The following is a 21,165-nucleotide window of genomic DNA, read 5'->3' on the forward strand; positions in this document are numbered from 1 at the left end:
TACTAAGGATGTCATAATCTGTGCCTATGTAAAAATATAATCTGTTGGTAATAAAACTATTCACATTCGAAAATTGATAAATGAGAAATATTTTGACTTCCTAGCGTTATCTAAAACATGGTTAAATAACTCTGACAAGGCCAGGATCGTTGAAATGACCTCAACATACATCCTTGCTTTCATATTCTGGGAAAGGACAGGTCTGAGTGGGGGCCCCGGGTTCTAAATTCTTAAGGGTTACTCGAATCTCTAGACTTTAAAAAGAAATAGTGTAACAAGCTTTGAATATATATAAAAAACTTCATGCACGAAAAAAAAAAATATCCTTTGTAACAGTTGACAAAACTCAGACAACAAATACTAGTATCATCTTTGAAGAATTCAGTGTACTCATTAAGATGATTTTCATGGAGAATAAATGAATTAATTATTTGTAGGGGCTTCAATCTTTGGATGGATGACGGATCAAACCTTGATGCTTCAGCATTTATTGAGTTGTTGGAATCATATCAACTGGTAAATAATGTTGACTGTGCATACGTTGGACCTAGTTTTAAGTAATGGAATGAATAACATTGTATCTGATATAGATGTAGAAAAGAAGTGCACTATCTCTCCACTGTACAAACGTATTACATTTAGACTATCTCTACAGAAACACATAGTTGTGAAGAAAATAGATTTGACATGAATCAAATTTCTCTCCTTTTGTATTTATTGAAGAAGTTACAAAGAAAATAATTGATGCTATCAGTTTTCCTTACAATCATGATAACCAACGTTTGTTGGGCGCTGTGTGTGTTGACTGCCTTATGACAATATATAATGGTGTGATTAAAAGAGAATATGATACCATGTGTCCACTGGTGGAAAAGACTGCAATTGTTAAAGACCGATCTCTTTGGTTTGATGGAGAAACTTTGGAGAAAAGAAAAAAAAAGCGTAAAGAAAGTGGTATCAGTTTAAAACTGAAAATACAAGGGTAGAATACAAAACTACAGTGTGCCAATATAATTACCTATGCCTATAAGAAAAAAAAACAAATATAAATAAGTTATATTGTCTCCCAAATGGTATAATGAGAAATTTAAATGAAAAAAAGGCTACCAGCAGGGTACAGTGACCAGAAACTAGCAAAATTTCATAGTATTCTTTAAAAACCAAATAGAAAATATAACTAGGTCATTTACAAATATTCGACATCAGATTAATGCTACACCAGATATACAGAAAAAATTTACGAGATTCAGTGATATAACAAAACAATGTCACCAAGATTATCAAGAGAGCAAAGAAAACCAACTCTGCGATCGATCCAATGTCAGTACTGTATCTGAAGTAACTGGAGTAACTTTTCTAGTCTATCTGATATAATTACGAGAATTCCAAATACAAGCATCGATGAGTGTTAGTTTCTCAAATCTGAGAAAATGGCTATAATCACACCGGTTCTGAAAAGTGCTCTAGATTATCAGGAATTAAACACGTATAGACCTATTTCTAATCTATGCTATATTTCAAAAGTGCTAGAATACATAATTATTGAATAACAAATTAGTCACTTGCAAGAAATAAAAGCTTTGCCAGACAACCAGTCTGTTTACAGGAAATTATATTCTACTGAGACAGCTATCTGTTCTGTTGTAAATGATATGATGGAAGTGATGAATGAAATTGATCTGGTACAATATTTTATTATTACTCGATCTTAGTGCAGCTTTTGATACAGTTGTTCATGAACTGCTACTAAATGATCTATGGTCCATCCGTATCGAAGATCAAGCTTATGAATACCTAAAAGACTACTTGGTTGACAGAAAATACTGTGTGCAAATTGGAAACTTTTATTCATCATATGAACCGTTAAACAGAGGGGTACCCCAGGGGAGTGCACTAGGCCCAGTCTTATTCTGTATCTATACTATTGGTCTGTCGAAAATACTACAAGGGTATGGAGTGAAGTTCAAACTATTTGCTAATGATACACAATTTACTTCTCCATAAATGAAATAGATGATACAGTACTACGGAACTCTAAACCGAATTCTTGCCAGTGTTAGGGAATAGATGACAATCAAACAGCTGGAATTAAATGAAAATAAAACTGAGTTTATGGTGGTTGGAGAGAAAAACTGCATAAGAAACTTGGGTGATATTCAAATGAACATAATTAACAACTCTGCCGCGATAATTAGTAGTTCGTAATTTAGGCGTATCTCTTGACTGTAACTTGTATTTCAATGCCCAAATAAATAATGTAGTAAAAACTGCTGGTTATCATCTTAGAAATATTGTTTTTATAAAGAAGTACCTGGATGAACATTCTGTAAAGAAACTCGTGATAAATTGCGTTATTACCAGGATTGACTACTGTAACTCCATCTACTACAATTTACCCTAAGTCCAACTTTAGAAATTACCAAATATAATAAACAGAGGAGCAAGCGTGATAAAAGGTGTCCCACCCCAAGAAGGGATCACTCCTCTACTAATAGATTTACATTGGCTGCTTGTTAAAAAGCGAGAATTGAGTTTAACATATGCACAATAACCCACCAAGTTATCAGAACCGGACGTCCAAAATATCTAAGAAAATTGTACATATGCAGCCAACAAATCGTATTGGCACGAGAATAGTTACAGCTGGTTTCAAATTATTGGAACCTAGATATATGTGTACTGTAGACTCTAGAGCCTGTAGATATACGGTCATGAGACTATACAATAAGCTCCCACTAGACATCCGAAAGACTGAAGATATTAAGGCTTTCAAGAGGAAAGTGAAGACTTTCTTGTTCTCTAGGTACTCCGTGTGGGTTTGATAATAAACGAGCAATGTGCGGTATGAAATGTTGAATGCTTTTGAACCAACATGAAAAAATAACTGTGGAGGTCCTGTAGAGAGTAGGATTCCCCTGCTGCATAGGACCATAAAAGCAGCCCTTAAAGTAAAGTAAAAAAAAAAAATGATAACAATCACTCTTTGAATATAAAATGAGGATAGAATGCCGGAGCTTGTACTATCTAAAAGCAAAAAGGACGGTTGGTATGCAATCTAAGATATTCATAAATAACAGGAATTAGACCGCATGCTGATGACAATATTCAGAATTCGATGGGTGGAAAGGTAACCAAATAAAGCTCGGCAACATCCGTTACAGAAATTTTATTCACATGCAGTATAATAATTTCTAACTGGGGCCGTAATCACAACTTTAAAATTTGAATACTACTACGTCCAGTTTCTAAAAAAATAAATAAAATTATTCATACGGTTGTTTTTTTAAAGCTATCCTTGGATAAACTAGCTAGACCTTGAGGTAGCGCTATATGTAACCATGTAAATTCAGCAGTTCTGTAAGAAAACATTACATAATTACTTTGTATGTAAATGAACAATGTGGTAATAACTTCAGGTGGAAAAAATTGTATAATTACTCCAGAATTTTATACTTTCTTCTTATAGCATCGCAGGATTATCATGAGAAGATATAAAGAGAGAGGATATAAATCTAATTAACCTCTCTCTCTCTCTCTCTCTCTCTCTCTCTCTCTCTCTCTCTCTCTCTCTCTCTCTCTCTCTCTCTCAATACTGTAGCTAAATACAGTAGAATAATGGTTATGCAATATATATATATATATATATATATATATATATATATATGTGTGTGTGTGTGTGTGTGTATATATGCATATTTATGTATGTGTATATATATATATATATATATATATATATATACATATATATATATATATATATATATTATATATATATCCATATATATATATATATATATATATTATATATATATACATATATATATATATATATATATATATATATATATATATTAGGTTGAGTTCAAATAAGATGTATTGTGCAGGTTGCACATACATATGAACATTCAGTAGATAATTGTCCTATTAAAATTTTCAAGAACTTATGTATTGTATACTTAAGAATATATTTCTATTGTCTTTAATGGTTGTATGGTTTTGTGTATAAAGATATGATTCTAAAAGGTTTATAAATTATAAAGTTCACAAAATTGAGATTATTAACCACAGTACTCAAAACTACTCAACATTAGGTTCATAAATGCTTTATTTAGAATTGAACTCTCCACAGCTCATACGTGAACTCAGGAAAGTCCAAAATTTGTTTTTATACTTCACTGTTTTACTGTACATCTCTCAGGAACTTTTCTATAAAACATATTCCTGTATTTTGGCCTTGGTCCAACTTCTCTAAAGTAGATGTGGCTGCAGAAATGCTACTAATCTCTTTTTCTCCTACTTTCCACTTATACCTTTTATTTCAGAACCTAAACTCTCGGTGTTCGCCCTGGGTATGATAGCGTCCACCAAATCCCGCACCACTCACTACTTCCATCACCACCGTCCCAAATCGCCCCTTTACAACCACCTAAAGAGCCACACTGGTACACTCACCATTCCCCTTCATCCTTGTGCATAGCCAGGCCAGAAGAACTGTAGCTATGCTGCCTGGATGAAATTACTACTGTACTACTATTATAACTATAACTACTACTATTGCTACCTCTATTGTCGTACTTTCTATTAGCATATACTCTAGAAGCTAATCCCTTTTGATTATTACTAAGGATAAACTATTATCGTGTTCATTCTTTGTTCCCAGTGATTACCACGTTTTACGAACTAGAACTAGTTGGTACAGTGATTGTCAAGCATCTTGCATAATCTTAGTTTATGTTTATGAATATGTATAGACCAAGGATATCCATACATACTTGAAGTCCTCTGCACACAAGATATATGCACATGTATATGAAGTAAATATTTAGAATCATGAACAGTACAAAATATGCTTTTACATCCATAAACATGCTCAAATAAGCTCTTAAGCCTATACACATACAAAAGCAAACACATTTTTATTAATGCATAAGCAGTACAGTATGTATAAATTTTGTGCATACGTGTAAATGAAAATTTAGGTTTCACATTCAGTCATTATGGTTTTCATCTTTAAACTTTGTTAGATCCCTGTATGTCTGTAATTGGTGCTGGTATGTTTCAGTGTATGACGTTTGGTGACTAATAAAGGAACCATTTTGATGGGGGGGGGGGGGGTTAATTTTTGTCTTAAAAACGTTATTTTTCTGTATTCCCTTAGTTGAACATAGCCATATTTATGAGGTTGCTCTAATTGTTTTTTATGTGCATTCACTTTTTTTGTGGATATTATCTTAAAAGATAAAGTGCTATGTAGTGTTTTTGTCTAAATGTAGCTTAATATTCACAAGGGGTTAATTTCCTTTTTTACTTATTAGTATAAACCGCAGTAAAGAATCCGGGCTAACGATATTTAATCAACTCTTAAAATTTCAGTTTTCAAGGCAGTTTCTTAATGTCACAACATTGTCTTCAGAAAATAAGAGTGCCTTTGTTGAATTATTATGATCTCTTATTTTACCTGAATCTCTCAAGGTATGGGATCCTTCAAGAAGAATAGAATTTGCTGAAGAAAATCTAATTTTTTGTCCTATTTATTGGCAATATTTTCTCAATAATTGTTCATCTCTTATTTCTAATTTTATTTTATTTTACGAGATAAATTTTTCCTTAATTTTAGCTTATGACTTTGAATGGATTGAATTAACTTTTGAAATACATTTACTACTTTAGATGCTCTCCTCTATTAAAAGATCTTGGGTTTTTGCCAGTATTCAGCTCTCATTATTTCTGTACTGACACTGGTTTGCAAGACTTTAAAGCTAGTTAATGTTAACAGGAATGGTAAAAGGTTCCAAATCACAAATTAAACAAGCAGAATAGTGTGTTGTAAAGAAAATGTTTGCTGAATGCAGTTTAATCATCATTAGTCTATACTGTACATTATGCATAAACACATTCACATTTATTTCCATTTACATTAACTACAGATTTGAATACAGACATTTAATATATCACCACCGTGGACAAACATATATATATATATATATATATATATATATATATATATATATATATATATATATATATACTGTATACAATATGTATGTTTTTTACTTGCTTGTATAAGGACCCTGTGCAGTACTATATTTGAAATTAGATTGATATTGTCCAGAAACTTATGTCATGTATGTTTTACAGTTGATACTGTAAAAGTGTTACTGTGATGATGCTGTATTTAAATGCCTCGCAGAAAAGAATATTGCCGCCACCATTGCCTTCAATAACCAGCTACTCGACGCCGTTCAATAGAAAACAGTTTTTTTCCCAATAGGTGGCACCCATTTGGAGCCAACTTGACTTACTACTCTAGTGCTCCTCTGGAAGCTCTTTTTGCCTGAAGGCTTAATAGAGATCTTCAACAGACCAACAGATTTTTATCGTTTTAGTATAGTAAGCTACATCTGCAGTAGTATAGTTTATGTTGCTTCCTATTTTATATCGAATATTGTTCGTCTTTTACAGTCTGTAGTTTAAATAGTTTGTTCAGATATTTATTTAGCTTTAGCAAGACTGCATTATACTAATACAATATTGTTGCCTGTTATTAATCAAGCAGTTGTTAACCACACTGAAATCTATATACTGAAAATTGAGAAAAAAAGTCTTACTTTATATATATATATATATATATATATATATATATATATATATATATATATATATATATATATAGTGTGTGTGTATGTATGTTTGTATGTATGTATGTATGTGTAGTTTGTGTAATCCACACAAACAAGAAAAGGATGCATTCACGGTGGAATTGATATTATTATTCACGTAATGGTGATAAATTTCCGTAGGATATGCATTTTTTCAGATGGTTTATGAATAATCTATTCACCTTCATGTGCAATAATATATTTTAAAATTAGGGTTTTGGTTTTTGAGGTAAGAGTGTATTCATATTTTATTGTCTTGAGTACTTTAATGACAAGAAAAGGACTTAATTTTTGTTTTCAATTTAGGTGTTGAAGGACCCTAGGAAAAGGACCTATAATTAACTACTGAAAGTGAATTGCTGCACATGCTACCAGAGTTGGGAGTCAGTCTCTCTCTCTCTATCTTTCTTTCTGTGTTGTTTAGAAATAAAAGCAAAACTCTCTATCTTCCAAATGCTGCATCTATTATGACATTTACGTCTCATATTGCCAAAATACAAACACAAAAATCAGGTATCTTCCCATGTCAGCTATGTGCCTAAGAACACAAACACACTGATGACAGTTGAGATTTGGAGTCCAGAATTTTGTGATATGCAAACCAAAACCAGATACTGAGACCGTTTTAAAACAGAAAGTAGAATTTCTGAGTGATGAACCCCAATTAGTCAAGTTTTTAAGTGTAATAAAGGTTTCAAAATAAAGCATGCTTCCATTAGCTGGTCATTGTTTTCTCACCAGCTAATTTTTTGGGGGTTGTGTTTCTTGTCTCAATTAAATTGAATGAAATCCCCAACTAACATATTACCAGAGTTCAGTATGATTTCTTTGGGACTAGGAGCCCTCCCTTGTAATGCTTATAGTATTTTGAACATTAAAAAAGGGGGAAACTACAGTGCTCGCTACCTTATCCAGAAATTGGCGTTGCTTGTAGTTAGATTATTCCATTGCCAGTATTAATGGTTAAAAAATTATTTTTCAGTGGATGGGATCCAATATATGATTAAATTATAATTATCAGTAAAGTTTCCTAGTTTTTTATTGAATCTTTAAATTGTATGGTTAATGTTTAAATGCTCATTTTAGATCATAAGTTGAAATGAACTTGAACGAATAGCTTATATATAGCCAATTTTTATAGGTGCACTTTCCCTTGAATTTTGACATACACAGTATATCTATTATTGAATTTAGTTGTTTGGCAGAGAAAGGCAGTCTAATTTTCCCATATATTGTATTTTTCTACACTTTTGTTTCAAAATATTGTGACTTGTCAAAAAGATTCTTTACACCCAAACTCACTCAATACTTGGTCAGTCTGTAAGTCTTCTATATATCCACATTATTTTGAAAGGAATTTGCATAGGGAGGCTGTGCAAGTTACTATTTTTGCATATTGATTCCACTTGAAGGTAGATAATCACTTAAATCCTATCCATTTTTTTTCTATCGCAACTCCACTTTCATCGAATCCTTGATTTGGCTCTGCCCACTTACTTGCTATTGAGGCTTGCAAAAATTAAGTATATCAACCCTTATGGAATCTCGTTCTGCTGCAACTTTTATTGCCTTCTGAATTCTTTTGGAGTTGGCACAAAACCAGACTCATTAGGGCTAAGAAAACTTTCATCAATAAAAGTTATAACTGCTTGATATTGTGGATTTCTAAGAAAGTTCTCTTTTTATCAGCCAGATTAGGCTCTTTAACATCTGGAAACCTTATTTCCCTTGTCTTTTACAATCTCGTTACTTTAGCTACCTAAAGTTATGTTAACTATGTCTCCATTATTCAGGTAATAAAAGGCAATATTAATGTAAAAACCTCTGAATTAAAGGACAAAGTATTCATCTAAAACTTGAGGCTACAACAAAGAGCCAAGACCATAAATATCAAAACCCTTTCAACGCTAAAACTGTGGTGAACATCATCACAGTAAATTTTATTATGACCATACTGCAGACCTAGTGACCATTAACAAAAAAAAAAAAACGCTTTGCAACAAATTGAGCCAACCTTTTCAAGGCCATTGTGCTAAATCTAGAGAATTACCATTTTATATATACACAATGTAACTCAGGATATTGTGCTACAAGATATGATGGCCATGGTCATCCCCATTAGAGCGGCAAAATTGGAACTTGAAGTCGAAGTCTTCAATGGTCTGCCAAAAAAGTCACCATATAAAAAATGGGTAAACCACCAGAATATGTAAAAAAAAAAAAAAAAAAAAGCACAAACACCAACATAACAAAGTAACTCATGAGAAAAAAAATTGCAAAAGTCAAGAGAAGAAGACATTCAAATACCATTTTGTAATTAATTCAATTCCACATACCATCAAATAGGCTACAGCAAACAGAAAGAGTAAAGAAATTGAGAAGCAAAATATAACTGAAACTAGCAAATAAACAATTACATGCTAGGGATTTGCCACCTAACCAAAAATTCAAACACCAACAACGTAAACTTATCAGTAAACCAAGAATAAAGTGTGATAGACTCAGAGAAATAAAAGTGATGATATATTTATACTAAAGAGGAAAAGGTGTGAGTTGGTCACTCGATAAAGACGAGACTACATCATCATCAATCACGAAAAAAAAAAAAAAAATCTTGTGAATCAAATATCCAAAATGGTGTGAATGAAAACTGAATATTCCTCATCTACAGTATTCAACTATACAGTAGTAATGATACCAGGAATCAAACATTAGTTTTAATTTTTGTGATGAATCATTACCTGTTCTAGAAAGTGTACTGAAGTGTTATGGAGCGTCGTTCCTTATCCTGGAAAGCCCTACCAATATATACAAGTCTTCATTATCTAGAGCTTGCAAGGGTTCGTGATTAGGCTGAAGAGACTGGTGTTAGGTAATACTAATCCCGACTGTATAAATCATACGCGGGTGTGGACGTGTGTTTCAGTGCTCTGTATCGAATCTGGCTTTAAACGAAATCATTTGTGTATCTCGTTGTCTATACTATGAAAAATATCTTTGTGGGTGTTTGCTAGTGTTGATATTAGTGAAATATAGTGCTAAAAATCAGTGGTTTCCTTTTATGTGAGGTCTGTAGTGAAAGGCCTGACCCAGCATTTTTGCGTTGGGGTGGGGCTACTTGAAAAGTTCATTGAAAAATGATTCAATATGTCCTTCCTTAGAAAACGAAAAGGAAGACGTAATCCCGTGAATGATCTCGATCTATTTGTGACTGAAATCGACGCGGTACTCCTAGGAAGGGAGGAAAGTAAAATGGCAGCAGCTTATGAAGAATGTGATGACGGAGGCAAACATGGCATGTGTGGGCACTGTGAGTCCTATGTCAATGATGGGATACAATGCGATCAATGCCGAAGATGGTACCATGATGAAGTAGCTTGCTCTAACTTAAGGGATGGTACAAGTACTCTTTTAAAAAGCAGGAACATCATTTATAAATGTCCAAAATGTGTTGAGTCTGCATGTGTTGATGACATGACGAGACTAAGCATCATCATAGAAGAGATGAAGGTAAATGTACAACAACAGATGTCTGGTTTTATGGATATGATAACTGCTCAATACATGGATATGCGTCAAGAAATTGTCGAGCTGAAAGAGAAACTTATGGAATACGAAAAAGAGAATGTGACCAAGACTACATATGCAAGTAAGTTGAAATCAAGAAACACTTTGGTTATAAAATCTACGGAGGAAAATAAGAAGGCTTCAGATATCAAGAAAACTATCATGAAGAAGATAACCACGAATGTCGAACAGGTCAAAACCTCTAAACAAGGCCACTTGGTAGTTAATTTTGCGGATAAAACTGGGTTAGAAAAGGCTAAAAATGACTTAGAAGAGGTCAAGAATGACATTAAGGTAGAAGTAGATAAAAAGGATCTACTTAAACCGAAGATCAAGGTCTGCAATATTGATGAAAATGAAGATGATATAATTGCCAGTATAATGGAGAAGAATGAATGGTTGAATGATATATGTGAAAATGAAGAAGACTTTAAATTGATCAGGAAGTTTAAATCAAGACAAAGCGGTAAATTACACGTCATTATAAAGTGTAGTCCAACTATCAGGAAAGTCTTCCGTAAAAGAGATGATAGAGTATATACCACGCTTGGAGGATGCTGTAAAATCTATGATTCCTACAATGTATTTCAGTGTTATAAATGCCAAGAATTTGGTCATACTGCTGAAAATTGTAGCAAGACTCAGGTATGTGCCAAGTGTAGCCAGGATCATCGAACCACGGATTGTACTGTAAATACGTTAAAGTGTCATAACTGCACAATGAGGAATTACAATGATACGAATCATAAGACATATGACGATAACTGTAAAGTATACAAGGAGGAGCTTACCAGGATAAAAAATAGAACCGATCATGGAGTCTAGCCCATTGGTTAAGTGTGGTCTGATAAATATTCAATCGGTGGGGAATAAAACCTTAAAGATTAGAAATCTTATTAACGAAATGGAATTAGATTTATGCTTATTAACGGAAACTTGGTTGCAGGGAAATATTAGTGATAACTCAAAGATTCAGGAGATGACGCCGTGTACTCATGATTTCTATCACGTACCAAGAAAGGACAAAACTGGAGGAGGAGTGGGTGTCTTTGTGTCGAAAACTTTCTCTAGGGTTTCTATCATGAATGAAATAGTATTTGAAACGTTTGAATATATCTGTTTAAAACTGACAAGAAACAATAAGGTATTGAATATAATATCATTATATAGACCACCAGCGAGTAATATGACTAAATTCATTGAAGAATTTAGTATTCTTGTGGGTGTGGTGGACGATATTAAAAATACATCAATTGGTGGAGACTTCAACTGTTGGGTAGATGATGAAAATGATAATAAGGCTAAAGAACTCAAGGAAGTATTTGAGATGTTTAATTTAATAAACAGTGTTTTGGTATCAACGTCAGTAGGTGGTCATACACTCGACTTGGTCATATGTGGAAAAGACTCAGACCTAATAAAAAACCTTGAAGTGGAACCAGACTTTGAGATCTCAAAAACACATAAGCTAAATTCATATAGGCCCATTTCAAATTTATCCTACATGTCAAAGCTTATTGAAAAAGTCATAAGTGAGCAATTATGGGCGTATATTGACGAGTTAGAGGTATTCCCGGAAAATCAATCGGCCTACAGAGCTAATCATTCTACAGAAACTACTTTGTGCTCAATAATGAATGATATGATAGGTCTTCTTGATGGGGGAAAGTGTGGAATTTTAATTATGTTAGATCTTAGTGCTGCTTTTGACACTGTTGTGCACGAGTACTTACTTGACGACTTAAAGTCTATTGGAGTGACTCAGGAAGCACTGAAATTTTTGCGAAGTTACTTAGTGAACAGGAAGACTATTGTAGAAGTTTCTGGAAACCGATCCAATGAGAGAATTCTTATGAAGGGTGTACCACAGGGTAGTGTCCTGGGCCCTATCTTGTTTAACATATATACTATCGAGCTATCACACATCTTGAAAAAACAAAAAGTGGGTTTTAAACTATATGCAGATGATACTCAGTTTTACCTCTCAATTTCAACAACACAAGATACAGGGAAGAAAATTGATGAGATAATGACTGAAATAAAAACATGGATGGAGAGGAAAAAGCTCAAATTAAATGATGATAAAACAGAATGTATGTTCTTTGGCACAAGGGTGGCTTTGAAGAATTACCAGTTAATTCAAAGTATAAAAATTGGTGATGCTGATGTTAGAATTGTGCCTGTTGTGAAAAATTTGGGTGTACTGATAGACTGTAATTTGTCAATGAGGGACCAAATTGTGAACACAGTGAAAGTGTGTAACTATCACCTGAGAAACATAGCATTTATTAGAAAATATTTAACAGAGGGCAGTACAAAAATTTTAGTGATGAGTCATGTAATATCAAGGCTTGATTATTGCAATTTTCTGTACTACAAATTGCCCAATACACTACTAAGGAAGCTTCAAAATGTGCAAAACCGGGCGGCTAGACTGATAAAAGGCATTAAATTTCGGGAGAGAATAACTCCTGCACTAATCGATCTACATTGGTTACCTGTTAAGGCTAGGATTGAATTTAAAATTTGCTTGTTGACTCACAAAGCACTTACAAGTGATAAGCCTAAATATCTTCGTGATTGCTTGGTCCCCTACCCTGAAGCTACCAGCGCCACTGTAAGAGTTAGACATGCAGATGACCCACATAGACTATTCGAAATTAGTGTGAATCATGCAATAGGAGGAAGAACGTTCAGTTATGCTGCACCGAGACTCTTTAACGACCTTCCACTCGATGTCAAGAATAGCACAAATGTGGCTGCCTTCAAGAAAAACCTGAAGACTTATCTTTTTAGAAAGTGTTATAATAGTGACCTGAAAACTATTAAGCCTGAATACAAATGCTAGCGAAATAACTGATAACGATACAGAGCAAAATATTAACTGGAAAGGAATTATTTTTTCATACACCAAGGCCCGCCTGAACAGACCTTTAGTGTTTGATGGAGGGCGAGAAATAAACCTCTAAAAGTAAAAGTAAAAGTAATCCAAAAGATATGATTTTTTTTTTATCATTTTATTAATGCAGAGCTTATATTGGTGGACTGTCCCATCTATCTAAATGATAGAAGATAACATCACATTTCAAATTCCATTGAAGAGATCTTAAGTAATGGTAATGATAAAATCATGGATTTTTATATATTAATTCTTTTAGTATTAACGATTTTTATCTATTACTAAAGTAAGAATATTACCTTGGAGATCAAATGCCCCAGAACTCAAACAATTTGGTGACCAAAAAAAAATAAAATGTGGAGATTGAACAACTCGGAAGAACTCGTATGGGTCGAGACGCCTAGCTAAGGCGAAAGATGTGTCTGAGAAAAAGGAGACTGGCCTAGTTATTGCATATCTCTCTCCCAGCACAAGCTTGGAAAACATTATTCCGTTAATGATTTTGCTAAAATTCTCCATTTTAGTATCTTTAGTATGAAATCCATACAAAATGGCTCATGAGAGGGTTAGTATTAGCAGTGGTAATACAAAATGAAGGTTTTGAGAACCACTATGAAGAAAAGAAAGGAGACAATTAGAAAGACAGAAAGAGGTGTCCACTTGACCGACACTTCTAAAGAGTATGGAATACTGAAATTGACTGTATGGACTATTTTGAAAAATAAAAAAAGCTAATGAAGCAAAAGGAAAGTCATGACTTATCTAAGAAAACAAATAAGGACATTTAGGAAGTTAAGAAATTGTTATTGATATGAATTAGTGAAAAGCTGTTTGCAGGTGATAGCATTTGAGAGACAATGATATGTGCAAAGGTGAAGCAAATATATTCAGACATCCTTTTATAAACCCCGAAAAAATTGATGATGCAGATTCTAGTAAATTTTTTATGGCTAGCCGAGTTTGGTTTGATAAATTCAAAAAGAGAAGTGACATTCATAGCATAGCAAGGGTTGGGGGAGGTTGCCAGTTCAGACAAAGCAACTTCTGAGAAACATATTGGGGAATTTAAATAATACAATAACACAAACGGCTTTAGTCCACAACAAGTTTTTAACTGTGACAAAACAGGCCTCTTTTGGAAGAAAATGCCAGGAAGGACATTCATCACCCACGAAAAGAATGCCTTGACATAAGCCTATGAAAGAAAAGCTGCTTATGTTGCTGTGTGGGAATGCAAGTGAAGACTTTTAAGCCCTAGCTCTGACTTGTTTACCATTCTGAAAGCCCCAAGGTTTTCAAGAACATAATGAAGGACAACATAAGGGTGATGTGAAGGTCCAGCAGTAAAGCTTGGGTAACTAGGCAGGTCTTCGTGGAATAAATGCATAGATGGTGTGGAGTTCAGTGTCAAGAAACGCCTGCAGGAGAAATAATTGCCACTCAAAACACTCCTCGTCACAAACAGTACACATTCACCCTATAAAAATAGAGATTGAATTCTCATGAGATTTTTACTTTATTGCTGTGAAGTTCTTAACCCTTGACCTCTTGTCCAGCCCATTTAACAACAGGTAGATTCTAACTTTAAGAAACTGTATATCAAGGCCCTCTTTCAAAGGTGTTTTGAGGTCCCCTCTGATACACGGTTAACACTTGGAGAGTTTAGAAGAACGTCTTCAATATTTTTCCATGTTCTAAACCTCGGTGACAAGCCTGGGCCAAAGTGTCTTCCAGAACAGTGAACTGCATGGACGAAGTTGTGGTCAGACTGTGAAGCAGAGAGAGACTTGGATGATTTTGAGGATATACTTTCAGAGGAGGAAGGAAGGGATTCAGAGATGAAAGAAATGATGGGAAAATGGCTAAGGTACACATTATTTTTTGCAAAATATCATCCACATAAGGTTGTAGCGAGCAGTGCGGGTGAATTTTATAATGACAAAGCATTAAGTGTTTCAGAAGCCTCATATAAGGGAGGCAGAGACAAACTTCTCTTGATCATTTTTTTAAAGGCCCTCGAGTGATTAACAGTAAGTACCATTAAAATGCACTAAAGAGAAAAAATCCCTTGAAGGACAGTTACACACTGTGTTTATGGAGGGAGTCCCCTTTTCAAGTAACACTGCTGTAACACCTCCCCCTCCTCACCACCTTCCATATAAGCTATCCACTCTCTTTACTATAGGTAAAGGGACAAATAGTCTGGTTTACTCTAAACACTGACCATTTTCAGCACAAATGGTATTTTCTTTAAATTCTTTTTTACTAGTTATGTAAAATGACGAATGGTGAAAGATCTTGATGTCACATTTTAGTGTATAAGCTTCTTTCAGCCATATTCTAAATGGAATATATACGCATTACTTCATAATAAACCAGTAACAAAATAGAAATGTGCTAATCAAGTATGAGCCTTCAAAACTTTAGTTCTACAATGAGTGTTTATATATAATACCATGCTAGATATCCATAAAAAGACTTGAGGAAACTTTTGTGTAGTAGATACTTCTATGTATTATCGACAGCGGCAGCCCTTCTAGTATAGAATCTTGAATATTTTGGGACCAGTTACAAATGTTTGTATTATTTCAGTGATAAGCTTTAACTAATGACCCAAAATTTCAATTTGCAGAAGTGGCAAAAACCCTTCATGAATATGGTATTCTTTCCCCCCCCCCCCCGCCCTTTTTTTTTTTTTTTTTTAGTTTTTGTCATTGCTTCTTTCATAGTATATAAGGTTAAAATTCTTGCCCAGCACCACTATTTTGAAACTTCTAGGAAATTTTTAGACCATGATTTTGAAGACGCTTTTGGATAATAATTGTCGAAAAATCCCCTCGGATTCTTACGATTCACATCTCAAGAAATGTTTTGTCTAATTAAAAAATGGCAACAAGACTGTAAGGGATAAAAACAATTGCCTCTTGTTGTAGATGTATCCTTTAGAATTTTTTAGGACATTTCAAAGATCACCAGCTCTACCCAATATTTTTCTACTTCGTAAACACTCAGAAAATGATTCTTTGAGATGTTTGTGATGGACATTTTGACATGGTGATGAATTTTATTTTTATTTACTTCATTGCTTTGTTCTCGCATGGATAGCCTTTTTTATTGTATTAGGTTCTTAGCGTGGATTAAAAAGAGAAGTTTCCATTTGGTGTTATTGTGTTATTCTTAATCTTTATTTGTTCAAGAGAGTGGCATAATGTGTTTGGTTTTTAATTATTGGATTTTCCGCTTGAATTTCAAAGATCTATTTGGATGATGTTCTATTGTGGAGCAATGAAATTTTACTAGATTTGATAGGATTCTAGACTTGTTGCACAGTTAACAAGGGAAATAACTTGTATAATAATTGTAATTGACTGTGCTGCCTGTTTGTGAGCATGTTGTTTCGGAGTGCAGTTTTGGTTGCTTGCCGCACAGCCATTGTCTCCATTTATGTTTCTTTTTGGACGTGCTTTTTGCATGAAGCTATGGTACTTTGTAAAAAAATAGTTTTATAACAATTGTTGAGTTTGTACTGTTTGGTAATTAAATGAAATTGCATGTAATGTTAGTATTTCACACATTTTTCTGCTGCACAAGATTTAAAATTCAGATTATCATATCTAAGATGGTATTTTTTTTTTCTTTTGATGATTACCACATTTAATTACAGAATGGACTTTACTTTTATTGCCATTAGTAAAGTGCATCACAAATGAATTTTCTTAGATTGCAGGATGCACTAAATCCCCTGTTAAACACAGTGCTAGATATTCACATTCATCTTTAAAGCTTTATTGTACATATTGTATAAAGTATGCACTTAATATTTTCATGTTTTATAAATGCAGTTGTACAGTAATTTTTGGATCATTCAGTAGTTGCACTATTTGATATGTTCTTTGAAGTGCTTTCATTTAGTAAAAGGTGGTCTTTTTTAGATTCATAGCCTTTTACTTCAGCTTACAATAGAAAAGAGGTTATCTAAGGCAACAAGGGAAGTAGGTAACATTACCCTGGCATGATGTGATAATTATAGTCATCTCATGTCAATGTGTAAATTACCTGTAACAATAATATGCATCTCACACTTGAATTATCTTCTGCAGCACCATCAAGTCCTGTCCATAACCGACGCCTTTTAACCACCCGTAACATGAGGATGAGTTCTGTAGAACTTCCTGATGAAAATGAGAAATCTCTGAGTTCAGCAAGCACCTCACCTTGTCCTTCTCCTGTTAGTAAAGTAAGTGAAATCTCAAAATTTTGTTACATTTAATTAAAGAAAATTATGCTGACAAACAGCCATTGCTTTCTTAGTGTAATTACTCCTAGTCCCCGAGCACCTTGCATTGTCTGGGGGGCCACAGAGTGCGGTTATTTAGGTTAGACTCCTAATGTGGCCCTGAAAAGTTGTTTTAAACTAAATTAGCTTGACTCTTACACCTTGACCACTCAATTTCCCCCGTTACATTTGGTTGATTTTGACTGATGCCTTTTGTGTGACTTTGATTTACCAACCAGGTCTCTAACAAAAGACATGTATTTTAGACATCAAAAACAAATTATTTGTTTAAGCCCCTAGCAAAAATTAGTATGAAAGCTATCTGGAAATTAAAACAATGATGTAAAAGTAACAAAGCAGGACTCAATAAATAGTCCATCAGTGATGAGCAAATGGTAGATAAAAACCCTACAAGTCTCATTTCAGAGAGGATTTTAAATTACTTGAAAGATTGGGAGATATAAGACATGTGCCCTGTTGTTTGAGCGAAGGCAAGTTGGGCGATGTCATTTTGAGCGATGTCGCTGAGCGAATCTCCACCTGGTGAATTTAACACGATTTGAGTGATGTCATTTTGAGTAACAATTTGACTTAAGTCAAATTTATGCCATTCGATATGAAAACAAATCTAGGGAGAAAAATCACAAATTCTAGAATTTTTTTTATTTCATAAATGTCTCTGATAAGCACATAAAAATATATTTTATTTTGTGTACAAGGATTCTGAGAGCAATGGGGGAAAATACAGTTTAAAATGAAAACCAAATCCAAGGACAAAGATAAGTTCTAAAAAAAATTTATTCAAAAAATTATGTAAGCAAGGTGTCTCAGATGAGCAGTAATTTCAAAATCTTCTCCAGATTTTATTACTTTTATTTTTTTCTAAATTCTCTTATTTTATTTTCTTTCCTAAGGGTTCTGAAATTATTTCAAGATATTTAGTTGTTTTTCGGCTCCCTTCCCTCTACTAAGAACCAAACTGTTGGGTGACCATAAGATGCACTGCTTTGAGAAGCAGTTTGCGACCCCTACACAGAATTATGTTCCCGGGAGATCTATTTAAACCCTGTTAAAAAAAAGTTCCACGAAGATGAGGGAAATTTTGCTCTTCTTCTACAGCTGTTTGCCATTGGACGGCCAATATAGTTTAATCTTCAAAATAATAAAAAGATTATACCAAGGTCTTCTTCATAATCTTACAAATCATGTACAGCTTGAAAGTCTGTTATAACATTATATGTAGAGAGGAATGCAGGTCATCATTTTAACTAACGTTCTAACATTGTCTTCGATACCATATTTTTCTCTGGATCGGGTGCAATTTCTGTCTTTTTAGTGTTCCAATGTGGTGCCTAACTGTCTTTTGCAACTTTTCACTTCATAATGCCATGTAATCATCGTTTGAGTAGTTTTATCCTTTCTATTAATAAATCTATTATAATTATTTTGTTTAATGCCACAGTTGGACACTGCAATTTCCATGATGGGTTACCTTCAATAGTTACTAAGATCTGAAGAATTGTTTTGTATTTTCCAGAATAATAAAACACAACTTGTTTAAAACATCATTCAAGCAGCAAACTACTTCAAAACGGACACATTGAGTTAACGACCATTAATAAAGTAGTAGAGCCTGTTAGACTTTAAATCGCCTTCTTGAAGCTCCATTTTTTCACTTCAAAATTCTTTGAAAACTGGCAAATTAAGCGAACAACCATTCGGGGTAATCGCTCGAAACCAATCTTCGCTAAAAATACCATTCGCTCTTACCTTTTTGTCCAAAATAGTGTCGCTCCAAATGACTTCGTTCAAAGTGCCTTCGCTGATGATAAATTTCACTCTAAAGGGATGGAACCCTATTACATCCCTGGACAAATATATATATATATATATATATATATATATATATATATATATATATATATATATATATATATATATATAAGGGATGGAACCCTATTACATCCCTGGACAAATATATATATATATATATATATATATATATATATATATATATATGTATATATATATAAAATGTACCAAAGATTGAATTCATTGGACAGACTTCCGAAAATTGAAGTATTATGCCAAAACAGACATGGGGCCTTATATACCTAAATCCCTTTGATGTATTTTATTGTAAATATGGGTATACAACAAAAGTAAATGTAATACAGTCATGCCTCTTTTTACGCGAGTTCTCCCTTTGCGATTTCATTTACAGGCTACACAGAGAACCGCAATGCCCATTAAATAGAAAATCAAATTCTCGATAACAATTCTCACGGTGCTATGATTTCAAATAGTCCGCACTCCTTTACATTGGGCGTGCTTCGCCCCACTTACCTCTCTCCACCCAGCTCATCCTAGCTCCCGCTGTACACTGTATATCCATTTACTTTGGTAAATAATTACATCTATATTGAAATAAACCGGATTTTGATTAAACTGGTATTTCACCTAACTGTATCCAATAATAATGCATGTAATATTCACATTTTAGTATCGTATTTGTAAATAAAAACAGCAAATCATATTTTCCATTGTGTACATTCATACATTCCAAATCAGCTAGCTGATTAACTTGGTATGGTCTGCCGTTGGTAACCTTAATTTTCTGATCAAATAACTCCCTTATATTTATGGCATGCTACCGAAGGATATTTCACATTTCCTAAAAGAAACAATGATTACTGATCTATCGTTTTCCAATTAGCATTCTAATTTCAATAGATTTATTTAACATACTTATTTCATATTTTATTTACTGCCGAGTTGAATCGCACAAAGTTAACAGAGTTTCCTTCATGTTGCCGATGCACGAAAGTTTATAGTTTTTAGTTCTGTGGTGCTTGACTATAAAGCTTGGGAAGTTATTTATTGAGGCTCTGTCAGTGAGTATTTAACTGAGACTTTGTAAAGAGAGAGAGAGAGAGAGAGAGAGAGAGAGAGAGAGAGAGAGAGAGAGAGAGAGAGAGATTTCATACTAGTAAAACAATAAAACCCAAACTTTACTCAAAATATCTGCATAAGAATGCTCTACACCTATAGCTCGGAAAAACTTTATCACTACGCTAATTCACAAAAGGGAAACACACAAGACCTGAAAAATTACTGCCTAATGAGTTTACTCTCAGTAAAATGTAAGATATTTACAAAGATCATATTAGGCCGAATAGAAAGATGCAGACAGCTAGGCTTTAATCAACCAAGAGAGCAGGCAAGCTTTAAAAGTGTGTATTCAACGACTGACCATATCCATGTAGTTAACCAGCTAATGGAAAAATCAAGAGTATGACAAATCACCATGTATGACCTTTTTAGACTATGAGAAAGCTTTTGATTGTCAAAAACGTCAGCAGTAATGAAAACCCTTTAAAGACAAGGTATAGAAGAATTTTATGTTGGGAAATTTTAAAGATATCTATACGGGAAGTACTACCACCCTAAATCTACATAAAGATAATTGTCAATTCCAATTGAGAAAGGAGTTAGACAGGGAGACCACATCTCTCTTGAATTATGCACAGCGTCCCTAGAACAAGTTTTTAAGAATTTAGATAGGGAAAATGTAGGAATTAACATTATAACTTTTTTTGCAGATGGCAGTTCTATTTAGTGAATCATAGGAGGAATTGTAAAAGATGATGGAAGATTCTGAGAGACAACATATAAGGGTCATGGAAGAACCTCTAGAGATAGTAAATTGATATGTATACCTATGTTTCCCAAGGACATGAGGCCAAAATTTAAAGAAGGAAAAG

At 33.7% G+C, this 21,165-nt stretch overlaps 1 protein-coding gene across 8 annotated transcripts in view; it reads left to right on the forward strand.

The window, feature by feature from the left end:
* Positions 1-21,165, forward strand: part of Stacl (Stac-like) — a 963,585-nt gene that overhangs the window by 728,280 nt on the left and 214,140 nt on the right. For 7 of the 8 annotated variants that reach the window (XM_068358813.1, XM_068358785.1, XM_068358749.1 and 4 more), the window contains one exon: positions 17,226-17,362. In XM_068358813.1, coding sequence (XP_068214914.1) covers positions 17,226-17,362 — 137 coding nt within the window. Of the gene's footprint in view, positions 1-4,322; positions 4,443-17,225; positions 17,363-21,165 lie in introns of all 8 variants that reach the window. The other variant, XM_068358768.1, reaches the window with a different exon arrangement.

The sequence above is a fragment of the Palaemon carinicauda genome, chromosome 2 (genome assembly GCF_036898095.1).
Source record: "Palaemon carinicauda isolate YSFRI2023 chromosome 2, ASM3689809v2, whole genome shotgun sequence".
Classification (NCBI taxonomy): domain Eukaryota; kingdom Metazoa; phylum Arthropoda; class Malacostraca; order Decapoda; family Palaemonidae; genus Palaemon; species Palaemon carinicauda.